At 46.0% G+C, this 12685-nt stretch overlaps 1 protein-coding gene across 1 annotated transcript; it reads left to right on the top strand.

Moving 5' to 3' along the window:
- Positions 1-5880: 5880 nt before the first annotated feature.
- Positions 5881-12685, top strand: PSMD9 (proteasome 26S subunit, non-ATPase 9). Its single transcript, XM_081893520.1, has 6 exons — positions 5881-6084; positions 6639-6741; positions 8476-8669; positions 9607-9708; positions 10912-11000; positions 12331-12685. The coding sequence occupies exons 1-6, from the start codon at positions 5962-5964 to the stop codon at positions 12356-12358; spliced, it is 639 nt and encodes a 212-aa protein (XP_081749646.1). The 5' UTR covers positions 5881-5961; the 3' UTR covers positions 12359-12685.

The following is a 12685-nucleotide window of genomic DNA, read 5'->3' as shown; positions in this document are numbered from 1 at the left end:
ATTATTGAATAGGACATCCCTATTTTCACCTGATAACTGTTGGAGGGGATGAACTTGTCCAGCAGCCCCTGAAACCTGTCAAGTCTTCTGCTTTCATTGAGCTCCCCTCCGTGACTCCATGATGCCATTCCTGGTCAGTCACTGCCAGATCAGACCTCATCTGTGTATATGTGAAATCATCAAAATAATCTTCTATTTATTTTCATTTATTATTACATTTCTACCGCCCGCCACTGACGCCGCCCATTTCCTCCAAAGAACTCAAGGAGACATACATGGCTCTTCCCTCACCCCACTTTATGCTCACAATAACCCTGTGAGGTAGGGCTAGGTTGAGAGACTGTCTGTCTGACTAAGGAGCTTCCAGGCTGAAGTCCTGGACCAACACTCTGACCACTAGCCCCCACTCGCTTCATTTCATTTTATACCCCCCTTTGTCCCACGAGAAGCCGGAGCATTGATCAATGTGAAAAACACACTCCACAAAGACTTTAAAACATCGATAAAATGCACCTCTAAAGCATCTGAGCAGGGAGACCGTACTTTTGGTTACTTGTGTAATTTTGCTTGCACTTTAGGATAACAAGTCAGCGTCATAAACCATGAGCTGTTGTTGAAATAAGCCAACAGCCATTACTTATCTGGATTCAGGTATATTTATTAACCAGAATTGAGAAAGACGGTGCACGCTTGTGGGGGAAGAGAGGAGAGGGAGCAGCCCTGAAACTTGTGCATGCAATGATAAACTGTAGTTTAGAGTTACATGTGAATCAGGCCATGGAGTAAGAAAAAACATAAGTTCTGAAATGCATTCTTGAGACTTTATCCTTATTAAAGGTAAAGGGACCCCTGACCATTAGGTCCAGTCGTGACCGACTCTGGGGTTGCGGCACTCATCTTACTTTACTGGCCGAAGGAGCCGGCGTATAGCTTCCAGGTCATGTGGCCAGCATGACTAAGCCGCTTCTGGCAAACCAGAGCAGCGCACGGAAACACAGTTTACCTTCCCGCTGGAGCGGTACCTATTTATCTACTTGCACTTTGACATGCTTTCGAACTGCTAGGTTGACAGGAGCAGGGACCGAGCAACGGGAGCTCACTCTATCGCGGGGATTTGAACTGCCGACCTTCTGATTGGCAAGTCCTAGGCTCTGTGGTTTAACCCACAGCGCTACCCGCGTCCCTTTATCCTTATTAGGTCAACTGAAATGCAACAAAAGAATGTGCAAAGTTTCAAGTTCTCCAGAGCTCTCAGTGTGCCTAGATGGTGACAATAAACATCCAGAAAAATGGCAAAAATAGGTGTGTGTCCCCGATAGATTTTATCTTAAACAATAGCAAACACAGTAAATAAATAATTCACTTGCAATATACCAGTAGTTCAGTGCTAGGAGTCATTCTGGTAATCCAACATTTCATTGCTAAAGAGCTTAGCCTTACAGTGGTACCTTGGTTTACGAACTTAATCCGTTCTGCAGTCTGGTCTTAAATCAAAGTAGTCTTAAACCAAGGCATGTTTTCCCATAGAAAGTAATGGAAAACGGATTAATCCATTCCAGACGATGAAAAACAACCCCTAAAACAGCAATTTTACATAGATTTTACTATCTAACGAGACCATTGATCCATAAAATGACAGCAATAGACCAGACTGCAATCTACTACCCAGTATATAAACCCTTACCCTGCCCATGCCATCCTGTGAGGGAATGCCGTGGCAGTCACTTCTTGTCAGCGAAGCTCAGATGCTGACAGGAGGAGAAGAAGCAGGCATAGGGAGAGAACCGTTAGCAGCGGAAGGACAGAGGAGGGGGAGAGCAGCTGTAATCTGAGCTCGTTAAGCAAGGGGGGGGGGAGACCAAGGTGCCAACAAAATTCTGTTTTATTTTCTAGCTATGCTAGAAAGACCAAAGCAGGCTTAGGGTTAGGGTTAGGCTTGGGGTAGGGGTAGGGTAGGGTAGGGTAGGGGTAGGGGTAGGGTTGAGTTGGGGTAGTGTTAGGGTTAGGGTTCCCTTCTTGTCAGGGAACTTGGGGAATTGTAGCTCTTGGAGGGGAAAAGGGGGTCTCCTAACAACTCTCTGACCCTTTTCAAACTATAGCTCCCAGATTCTTTGGGGGAAGAAGCCATGAGTGTTTAAAGCGGCTTCATAGCACATGAAATGGTGTGGATGTGGCCCTGGCCTCCCTCACCCCACTGCCCCTTATTCTTGAGGAATCGAAAATATTTCCCCATGCAAATCTCTCGGAAACAATGTATTTCATCTGGAAAACTATTTAATAAAGATTCCTTTTTTTGAAACCTTTGAATGTGTTTGAACTGTGTTTGAGTGCGCAGAGAATGATTTCACTTGAAAGGCAAAGTTCACAAACCAAAACATGTACCGTATTTTTCGCCCTATAGGACGCACCGGCCCATAGGACGCACCTAGATTTGGGGGGGGAATAAAGGGGAAAAAATTATTTTCCCCCCCCAGGCGCAGGGCTGGGGTGGGGGAAGCCCAGGCACTGCGCCTCTCCCGCTGTCCCCAGAGTTTGCAGGGCTGGCGACTGGGAGGAGCAGGCTTCTCCCCCCCGCTAGCCTTCTAAGCAAGTCGGGGGATAGCGGGAAAGGCGTGCTGCACCTCCCCACTGTCCCCCGAGCTTGTGGGGCTGGTGGTGGGGCTCTCCTGAAGCCTGTATTCGCCCCATAGGACGCCCCATAGGAAGGGAAAAAATGCGTCCTATAGGGCGAAAAATACGGTACTTCCGGGTTTGCAGCGTTCTTAATCCAAGTGGTTCATAAAGCTGTTCTTAAACCAAGGTCCCACTATATAAGTGTCAATAGACTGACCTTTTAAATAGGAAGCTACTCTTTATGTTTCTAAGCAATTTTTTACCTTTCAATTAATTCACCAATTTTATAATGGCTCTTAGTACCATTATTTACCAGCTTTGTAGTAAACAATATACAAGTGAAGACAGTGAGTATGCAAACAACTTAAAGCAGGGGTATATCAGTCCTCTATCTGTTTACAAATAGTTGCCTTGGTGATATTATCTTGTGTCAATTGCAGTAGTCATTGTATCTTTTTTTTAAAAAAATAATATTAACAGTTTAAACACTACAAAAGAAAAAAATTAAACAAAACAATGCAGTACAATACAAAACAAAGACACTACATAACACTAACACTAAGACATTAAACTAACAAAACGAAACAAAAACAATTTAAGACACATCAAATAATTTCAATATCTTATCATTCATTCACTTGTTTCAATGACCTCCTCACACCTCCCTTTTTGTATTCCACTTCAGTTAACTGTTTCAGCAATTCCTTTCCATCTTCCTCTGTTTTCTGTCCTGTAATTATCTTAGCATATTCTAACCTTATTTTTTCCCTTTAATACATTAATAATCTATTTGTACTTTGTTCCTTATAACATTTCTACTAAAGCCATATAAGTTCATTCCAACATTTTTCTAACATTCATTGATTTTACAGTATTTCTGTAAATAGTCTTTAAACTTTTTCCAGTCTTCTTCCACCGACTCTTCTCCCTGGTCTCGGATTCTGCCAGTCATTTCCACCAGTTCCATATAGTCCATCAACTTCATCTGCCATTCTTCCCGGGTGGGTAAATCTTGTGTCTTCCAATACTTCGCGATGAGTATTCTTGCTGCTGTTGTTGCATACATAAAAAAAGTTCTGTCCTTCTTTGGCACCAGTTGGCCGACCATGCCCAGGAGAAAGGCCTCTGGTTTCTTCAGGAAGGTATATTTAAATACCTTTTTCATTTCATTATAGATCATCTCCCAGAATGTCTTAATCCTTGGGCATGTCCACCAAAGGTGAAAGAATGTACCTTCAGTCTCATTACATTTCCAACATTTATTGTCAGGTAAATTATAAATTTTTGCAAGCTTGACTGGTATCATGTACCACCTGTAAATCATTTTCATTAAATTCTTAGGGCATTACATGCCGTAAATTTCATACCTGTGGTCCATAACTGTTCCCAGTCAGCCATCATTATGTTATGTCCAACGTCTTGTGCCCATTTTATCATAGCAGATTTCACCATTTCATCCTGAGTGTTCCATTTCAACAGCAAGTTATACATTCTTCACAAGTACTTAATTTTTGAATCTAACAATTCTGTTTCCAATTTTGATTTTTCCACCTGGAAACCAACTTTTTTTGTCCAATGCAGTAGTCATTGTATCACCACCCTGTCCATTGTTTTATTGTTATAGATCAGGGGTCAGCAAACATTTTCTGCAGGGGGCCGGTCCACTGTTCCTCAGACCTTGTGGGTGGCTGGACTATATTTTGAAGGAAAAAATGAACGAATTCCTAGGCCCCACAAATAACCCAGAGATGCATTTTAAAGAAAAGGACACATTCTACTCATGTAAAAACACGCTGATTTAGAAGGCAATTGGGCCAGATCCGGCCCCTGGGCCTTAGTTTGCCTACCCATGTTATAGATGGTAACCAGAGCAATGACAGGGAGGAGAGGAGTTGGTTTATGGTGAAGCTATGGAGTCTGCACCTCCTTTTCTTTGCTTATATTTTTGTATGATGAGGAGCTCTGGAGAACTTGAAAGCTTGCACTTTTTTTTGACATTTTGATTAGCGTAATAAATATGTTGTAGCCCTAATGTGGATTTGGGAACTTTTCTTATTGGTCAACATGGCTAACTTCCTCTGTGCTATCTGTACAGATGAGTCACACAACCGCCCCTTTCTTCATTTTTGTATTTGTACCTTGGAAATCAGTAAAAATATATTAAAATTAAAAAATATGAATTCCTGGAGCAAAAGGCTGTCAATGGCTACCAGTCCCAATGGCTATGTTACCTGGCTGAAGGCAGCAGGTGCCTCTGAATGGCACCTGCTGGGGCTGAGAAGAGGGACAAGGGCTCTGGCACTTTTGGGCTTCCCGTTAGAGGAGCGGTTTCCATTGGGAGCGTAGATCTTTTCAAGATGAGAGCAAGAGCCCTGGCTGTTCTTCTACAGTTCTCCACAACCTTTTGTTGTGAACAGGGAAGGTCAGAGAAGTGAGAGGTTTCTTTGCGTTGATGAGCTTGCTTATCTCAAATTAGACCTAATATAAATGAGATTACAGCGGTACCTCTGGTTACGTACTTAATTCATTCTGGAGGTCTGTTCTTAACCTGAAACTGTTCTTAACCTGAAGCACCACTTTAGCTAATGGGGCTTCCCGCTGCCACCACGCTGCTGGAGCATGATTTTTGTTCTCATCCTGATGCAAAGTTCTTAACCTGATGTACTATTTCTGGGTTAGCGGAGTCTGTAACCTGAAGCGTCTGTAACCTGAAGCGTATGTAACCTGAGGTACCACTGTAAATACAAAAACTTAACTGAGGTTCTGCCCCCCAACCCCATAAATCCTGGCTACACTCATGTAAATGTCCCATGATCATATTATAAAGTAGTTGTGTTCCATATTATATAGAACAATTACTGCCAACAGTTTTTTGTTTCTCAATGTATTTCTTACCAATAAACAATTTGGTGTGGCGAGAGCAAATTTTTATTTTGAAAGTGTGGTCCAGAGAGAAGAGTTTGAGAACCTCTTGACGACGGGCAGAGGATACCCCCCCCAGGGCCCGGGACCTCCGGGTTCGCCGGCGCATGACACGTGTCTATATAGAGCAACCTCGCTTCGACATGAGGGGGGGGTTCAGGAGGCGGGGAAGCCCTTGCGCAGGACGCACCCACCTTCCCGGGCCCTCTTCACACGTGCACAGAGCCTTCCCCGGCCGGACGCTGCGGTCGTCACGTGTGAACCGCCCCTCGCCGTCACGCGCAAACCCCGCCTCTTCCTGCAGGAGGCCCCTCCCCCCGGCCCGGCCGTGACGAGGCTGTTTTGGCTCCTCCGGCGCCCCGTCTGGAGAGGCGCCCCTCGCCGGCGGGCCTGGTTGGCGGAGCCGCGCTTCTCCCTCCCGCCGGGATGTCGGCGCAGGACGAGGCTCCGGAGCCCAAGGGCATCTCCCTCAGCGACGTGCAGCTGCTGCTGCGGAAGAAAGACGAGCTGGAGGCCCAGATCCGAGCCTATTACGGGGTCCTGGAGGACGTGAGTAGCAACTCCCGGGCAATGAGGGCGCGTTGGGGTCTCGGGCGACCCGGGGAGCTGCTGCGACGTCGTGGCCTCGCCCTCATTGCCCTGGTGAATTTGCCGCCCTGCCCTCTGCACGCCGTTGTGTTTCCCCCCCCTGCATTGCCGGGGGTGGGTCTGGATGACCCTCAGGGTCCCTTCCAACCCGATGGTCCCATGAGGGTACCTGTAACATTGCAGCGCTTGGTGTCTCTTAATGCTACCGTGGTCACCTCTTGTTTTTATTATGTGTTTTGATCTTGTATTTTAATCTTGTCTACAACCCTGAGGCCTACGGATAAAAGGCAGTATGAATATTATTATTAATAATAATAAACTTGCAAACTAAGATTTCTGTTAATAGCAATGCTATATCTATCTGGAAGTCCCATTGAACTCAGTAGAATTTACTTCTGAGTAGACACGTGCAGGATTGTACTGTAAAGGAAAGAGGATTTTAAGCTAATACATTATCTGCCCTATTGGGGAAAAGGTCTCAAAGGGGTAATTGTGTTTTTCTTTTTATGCTGCAGCAAAAAGGTGTCGGGATGAACGAACCACTTGTGGATGTTGAAGGCTATCCACGTGCTGACGTGGATGTCTATCAAGTCCGGACGGCAAGGCACAACATCATCTGTAAGCAACAGTCCACAGGTTAATTGATTTGCAGCCTGGGTACGTTTGCTTGGGTATGTTTACTTGGTAGTCAGCTGCACTGTTTTCAGTGGGGCTTACTCTCAGGTAGCATTCAGTGCTTGGGATTGCAGCCACAACACACGAGTTCAGAGGGGCTTAAGGTTTGGCTTGCCCACCAATCTGAAAGGAAAATATTAATGGGGTGGGGTGTTCTATATGGCTGGACAATATCTGGTTTTCAGCATTGCGATATATCACCAGCTAAACATTGTGATATACCGATATATCACAGTGTCTGAAATAAGGATGGAGCTATGCAGTGGCCTCGGTTGGTTCATGTTTTTTCCTGTATCATGATTTTTGCCAGCGCCTGCTCTTCTGTTTTGCTGCCCCCTGCATGAGGCAGGGAAAAGCTGAGCTGGCAAGAGTTAACAGTGGCTGCAGAAACAAGAGGAGCATTGGCTGGCTTCACAGTTTCCCCCACGTTGTGATTTTTGCATAGCACATACACACAGAGAGAATGATTCATGATATATTGCCAGGTCAAAAATTACGAAACCAATATCACGGTATGGACTTCAAACGGGTTTTGGACGATATATTGCCAGCCCTGGGGTTCTATAAAAAGAAGCCTAAGATCAGCAAGCTGTGGATGATGCTGTAATTCTGGTACAAGTGCAGACAAGATCTAATGTGTAGAGCATCTATCTAACCTTGAAGGCAAGACCATGGCTCCATGGGGGAGTATCTGCTCTGCATGCTGAAGATCCCAGGTTCCCTTTGTGGCAGCGTTTCCAGGTGGGTCTGTGACCAGGAAAGATTCCCTGGAGAGCTGCTGCCAGTCTGTGTAGGCAGTACTGAACCAGATGGACCCAGATCAAATTTGGTACAAGGCAGCTTCCTATCTTGGGAGAATCCAGCTGTTCTCTGATCAGATGTATAGTTCAAGTAATTTTGTTCCCATTTTTTTTGAGTTAAATATTATTTTGTTATCATATATAACAAATGATTAATATTTTATCATGTTTATTCATCACTGTGCACCAAAAAAATCTCTAAGCAGCAGTATTTTATAGATTTGTTGGTGGCTTAGACACATTATTATTATTATTATTATTATTATTATTATTATTATTATTATTATTATTATTTATATGGAGTATGCAAGCTTGTTTTCTGCTGCTGCAGAGGGCAGGACCAAACCAATGGATTCAAATTACAAGCAATGAAATTCTAAGTAATCATTAGGAATAACTTTCTTGGTGGTGAAGGCTGTTCAGCAGTGGAATGGACTCCCTTGGAAAGTGGTTGGCCAGCCATCAGTGGTGGTTTTGAAGCAAAGGTTGGGCGGCCTTCTGCTAGAGGGTCTTTAGCTGTGATTCCCGCATTTCAGGATGTTGGACTATATGGAACCTTTGAGTCCCTTCCAGCTCAACAATTCTGTGATTGTTGCTTGTAGACCATTTCCTGAGATCACTCTGCCATTTCTCCTTTCATCCTTTTCATTCCTGTACTGTACATTATTGTAGCGAAGCCTCAGTACAGATTTCAGGCCAACTTGAAATCGTTGCCATTTCCTCCCCTCCCCTCCATTTCCTGCCAGGGACCCCTCATGCCTGTTCATCCCCAAGCGCATGTGTGTTGATGGCGTTGCTTAAAGAACCGTAATAACTCAGAGAACAGCTTTCTGTGCAAATACATCTTGGGCTTACAGGCGCTTCCCCCTGCTTTCAGGTTTGCAGAATGATCACAAAGCCTTGATGCACCAAGTGGAACAGGCTCTGCACCAGCTCCACGCCCGGGAGAAGGAGAAGCGCGAAAAGGACGAGGCGGAAGCGCGAGCCGAAGCCAGGAGCCAGAGTCAGGTGTTGCCCCAGCCTTTTGCCAGGGTGAATGCTGTCACGCAGGGTTCTCCAGCGAGCTTCTCGGCAAGTATTGCATCTCTCTCACCCATCCAGACCTTTGTGGGTTTGTTATTTGGCGAAGTAGAACCCTGCTGCTTTGGGCCAGTAGCCGTTGATAGCCTTATCAGTGAATTTATCTAATCTGCTTTGGAAACTATCCAAGCCGGTGGACTTTATCACATCTTATTTGTAATTTAGCTCTTCACTGCTGTGTGAAGAAGTCCTTCCTTTTGTCTGCCATGAATCTTTCATCCCCAACTTCATTGGATGATCCCACTGGGTCCTGGCATGATGAGAAAGGAGAAAATGTGTCCACACCATGTATAATTTTATTTACACCTGTCACGTTGCCCCTCTCCACCTGTTACTCAGCCATTTTCATTTGGGATATGACGCTGCTACCAGCTCCACCCCCCCACCCCCCGGCCATAATTCCTGCTGAGCCGTGTACAGGATTTCATGTGTCTGCAGTTTGTATTTCTCTTTTTGTATCCCAAACAATCATAATCTTGCTGTTTTTAAATTTGTAAGATTTGGGCGGTCCCCTGCCAAACTTAAAAAGGTAAAGGGAACCCTGACCATTAGGTCCAGTCGTGGCCGACTCTGGGGCACTCATCTCGCTTTATTGGCCGAGGGAGCTGGCATACAGCTTCCGTGTCATGTGGCCAGCATGACTAAGCCGCTTTTGGCAAACCAGAGCAGCGCACGGAAACGCCGTTTACCTTCCCGCTGGAACGGTACCTATTTATCTACTTGCACTTTGATGTGCTTTCGAACTGCTAGGTTGGCAGGAGCAGGGACCGAGCAATGGGAGCTCACCCCATCGCGGGGATTCAAACCGCTGACCTTCTGATTGGCAAGTCCTAGGCTCTGGTAGAACAATGCTAAAGTACCAGGTACTGACTTTGGCTTCCCAAGGGGAAACCAGGGTGTATAATGTGTTCTTTGGTTCTCTCTGAAGGGGTTGCAAGTTGACGACGAGATCGTCGAGTTTGGCTCCGTCAACACTCACAACTTCCAGTCGCTGCAGAATATCGCCACTGTGGTCCAACATAGTGAAGGGGTGAGCAGCTTTCCCCCTCCCTCCGTGTCTGAAATGGGGTCTCACCTTCATCCCCACAAATGCTCACAGAGCCTGCTAGTATCAGTGCCCAGGTAGAAGGCAAACCAAGCCACAGTGCGGAGCACGTGCAGAGCGACACTTGCCTGAAGTCACCCACTGATGCTCCAACAGGGCAGGAGACTGATAGCTGCCGTCCTCCTTAAAGCACTTGTGTCACACCTACTTTCTGCTGCCAAGCTAAAAAGGGGCTTCCATGCTACTCCTCCTCTAAACACTGAATCAAGGGGGTTATTTCCTTTGGAGTCGACCCTTCAGTGATGACCTGCTGGTGGAAAACAGCTCCAGCACTTGCTGTGAATCTGTAGCCCAGGCTGGAGGCACCAGTGACACAGTTCCCACCTGGGAAGGCACCACAGTCTGACTAATCATAGACCTTGGTGTCCCAAGCAGGTCTACCAGGATGCATGGGGGGGGGGTGTCCATTGCCCTTCTGTGACTGGTTGATTTGTGTGTGTGTCTATGTGTTTTTATGTTTTTTTCTTCTTTTTGAATTTTGAAATAAAAGCCTATAAATCTAACCCCACCTGAACACGTTATTAAAAAGCCTTTTAAAACTTAAATGCCATTTAAGCTGACAAAGCAGTAGTTTATTTCGAAGCCTTTGAGTAAAGGTTCTGTGATCAGTCAGTAACGTGAAATGTAACACCAAGTGACTCAGAACTTTAAATCCTATAAAGTCCCTTTGCCCTTTACTTCTGTGGCTGTATGATTTGTTGATTTGTGTGTGTATTTGTATGACATAGAATCATTTGATGTTTTTATCTAATCAAGTTTACTTGCTTCTTAATCAGAAGAGACAAAGAAAAGTAGAGCTAAATATTTATTAAAAATACCATTAAAAGGAGAGAAAGAAACTTAAAAACAAGAACTGTAATAAAATGACATGTCTAGTTAGGCTTCCCTAATCAAGGTCTTTTAGCAGGTGTCTAAAATGATATGGCTAGGGCCCCTACCCGATGTTAATAAGTCCCCACTTTTGGCTGTGCCATAAGCTCAGCAATGAGGCACAGAGGACATGGGGCCCTCCCCTCCCTCCCTCCCTGCACCTACAGCTCCCTTGGGCATTCCACAAGATACTCAGCCAGTTACAAAAACTCTCTTGGGTGCAGTGAGGACTCTCTTGTTTATTTTCTGCCCCTGCAGCAGCCGCTAAGTGTGACCGTGATCCGCAATGGTGAGAAGCTTCATTTGGGACTCACCCCGAAACGCTGGAGTGGAAAAGGGCTTCTGGGGTAAGCAGTCCAAAAATCAAAGACAAAACAGACATCAACATCTTTGTAGCTGGTCCTGCATCACTCTCATAATCTCAGTTCTTCACTCGGTGGCCTGCTATGATTGGAATCTCTGCCTCTCCCTTCCATGTGCATTGATGTTTGGCCGCACTAAGGGGAACATGTTGGGAGAGGGCCCTTCTCCTCCTCCCCCCCTGTGACACATGTGCCTACCTGTACAATCCTGCCCAGGTGCCAAGACCCTTCACATGTTTCTGGTGAATGAGAGAGAGGGCCTTCCCTCCCCAGAGAGGCTAACCTGGCTCCTGCTTGGTTAGGCTTAGGCTTCCTGTTCAGACGGGCCCTTGGCAGCTAAGGGGCAGGCAAATACTGTTCATTTCATAATGCTGTTTTTCAGTGTCTGAAGCTGCCTTGATGAATTGAAGCTTGAGATAATGGTGGGATGTAAATAACTGAGTGAGGGAGAATACTCCTGCCTTCCAGAAGGGCTGTTGGCCTCCCAGCTGCCATCACCCCCACCAACATGGCTGATTTGGGGCGGGTGGGAACTAGAGTCCAGCAGCGTCCTGAGGGCTACAGCTTCCCCTCCCCACCTGCTCTAGAGGTCCATACCCAGGGAGACTTTCCCTGCCCCACCAAATGAAGCAGCTGTTTGTGTCAGTGTCATTTCCTCTGGGCAAGCTAAAATTGCGTCCTGCAAGCACAAGGAGCTTCTGACCAATCTTGGCCATTGTGTGCAGAAAGCTGGGTTCTACATGTAGCAGGAGGGTAGCCCTGGTCAACCTGATGCCCTCCAGGTGTTTGGGACTAAAACTCTCACCTGTGCGGGCAAGAGCTGATGGGAGTTGTAGCCCAAAAGGTCTGGAGAGCATCAGGTTGGCCCAGGGTGTAGGAGTTTGTGCGCAGCCTGTTTCTGGACAATCTGGTGGTTGCCTCTTGCATGAATTTCCCAGGGTTTTTGTCCCATTGCTAGCAGCCCCCTTCTCAGGGAGAGTCCTGAGGGGTCTGGTGTCCTGGCCATTCCCTGAACTCCAGGGTCTAGAATGGGTGTTGCACTTCTTCCCTTCCCTGCCCTTGTTTTGGGGAAATAACCCCTCCCCCCGGCTTTTAACGAGGATCTGCAGTTCTTGACTAGCCTTGCCAACCATTTTACTTGTCCAGCTTGCTCCTTTTACTTGTCCAACTCTCAAGCAGATGCTCTTCTGGTGAGTTACAACCCTTCCTCCAATAAAAAGTGCATGTCTGAGAAGTATGATCCTCTGAGATTTCTTATAATCAAAATATTAGAATTGCAGAAGGTCTCATATCTTTCTCTTTTCTTTCCCCCAAGTTGCAATATAGTCCCTCTGCAAAGATGATGTTTTTCCGTGAGAAACCTCCAAAGTACTTGATGGCATCTCAACCTGGGTTGGAGCCCCTTAACCCGAAGAAGCCAGGATGTGGAAAGACAAGCGCTGAGGCTTTGGTGTTGGCTGTCAAAAGGGGTTTGAATCTGACACACAGATGCTGTTTTGAAAGAGTTTAAAGGATTTAAAGGATTAGTTAGTCCTCCTCTTACGGTGTTTGCCCCTGTTGTAAATAAAAGTTGGAAAGGGGAGCTTGTGGCTTTCTGCAGAATTGGATGACTTAATTCTGTGACATTTTGGTTTGTTTGGGAATTTGCCAATAAAAGTTTCACACCAGTA

Source organism: Podarcis melisellensis (assembly GCF_964234715.1).
Source record: "Podarcis melisellensis genome assembly, chromosome: 16".
Lineage (NCBI taxonomy): Eukaryota > Metazoa > Chordata > Lepidosauria > Squamata > Lacertidae > Podarcis > Podarcis melisellensis.
This window is presented reverse-complemented; position numbering and strand designations above follow the sequence as displayed.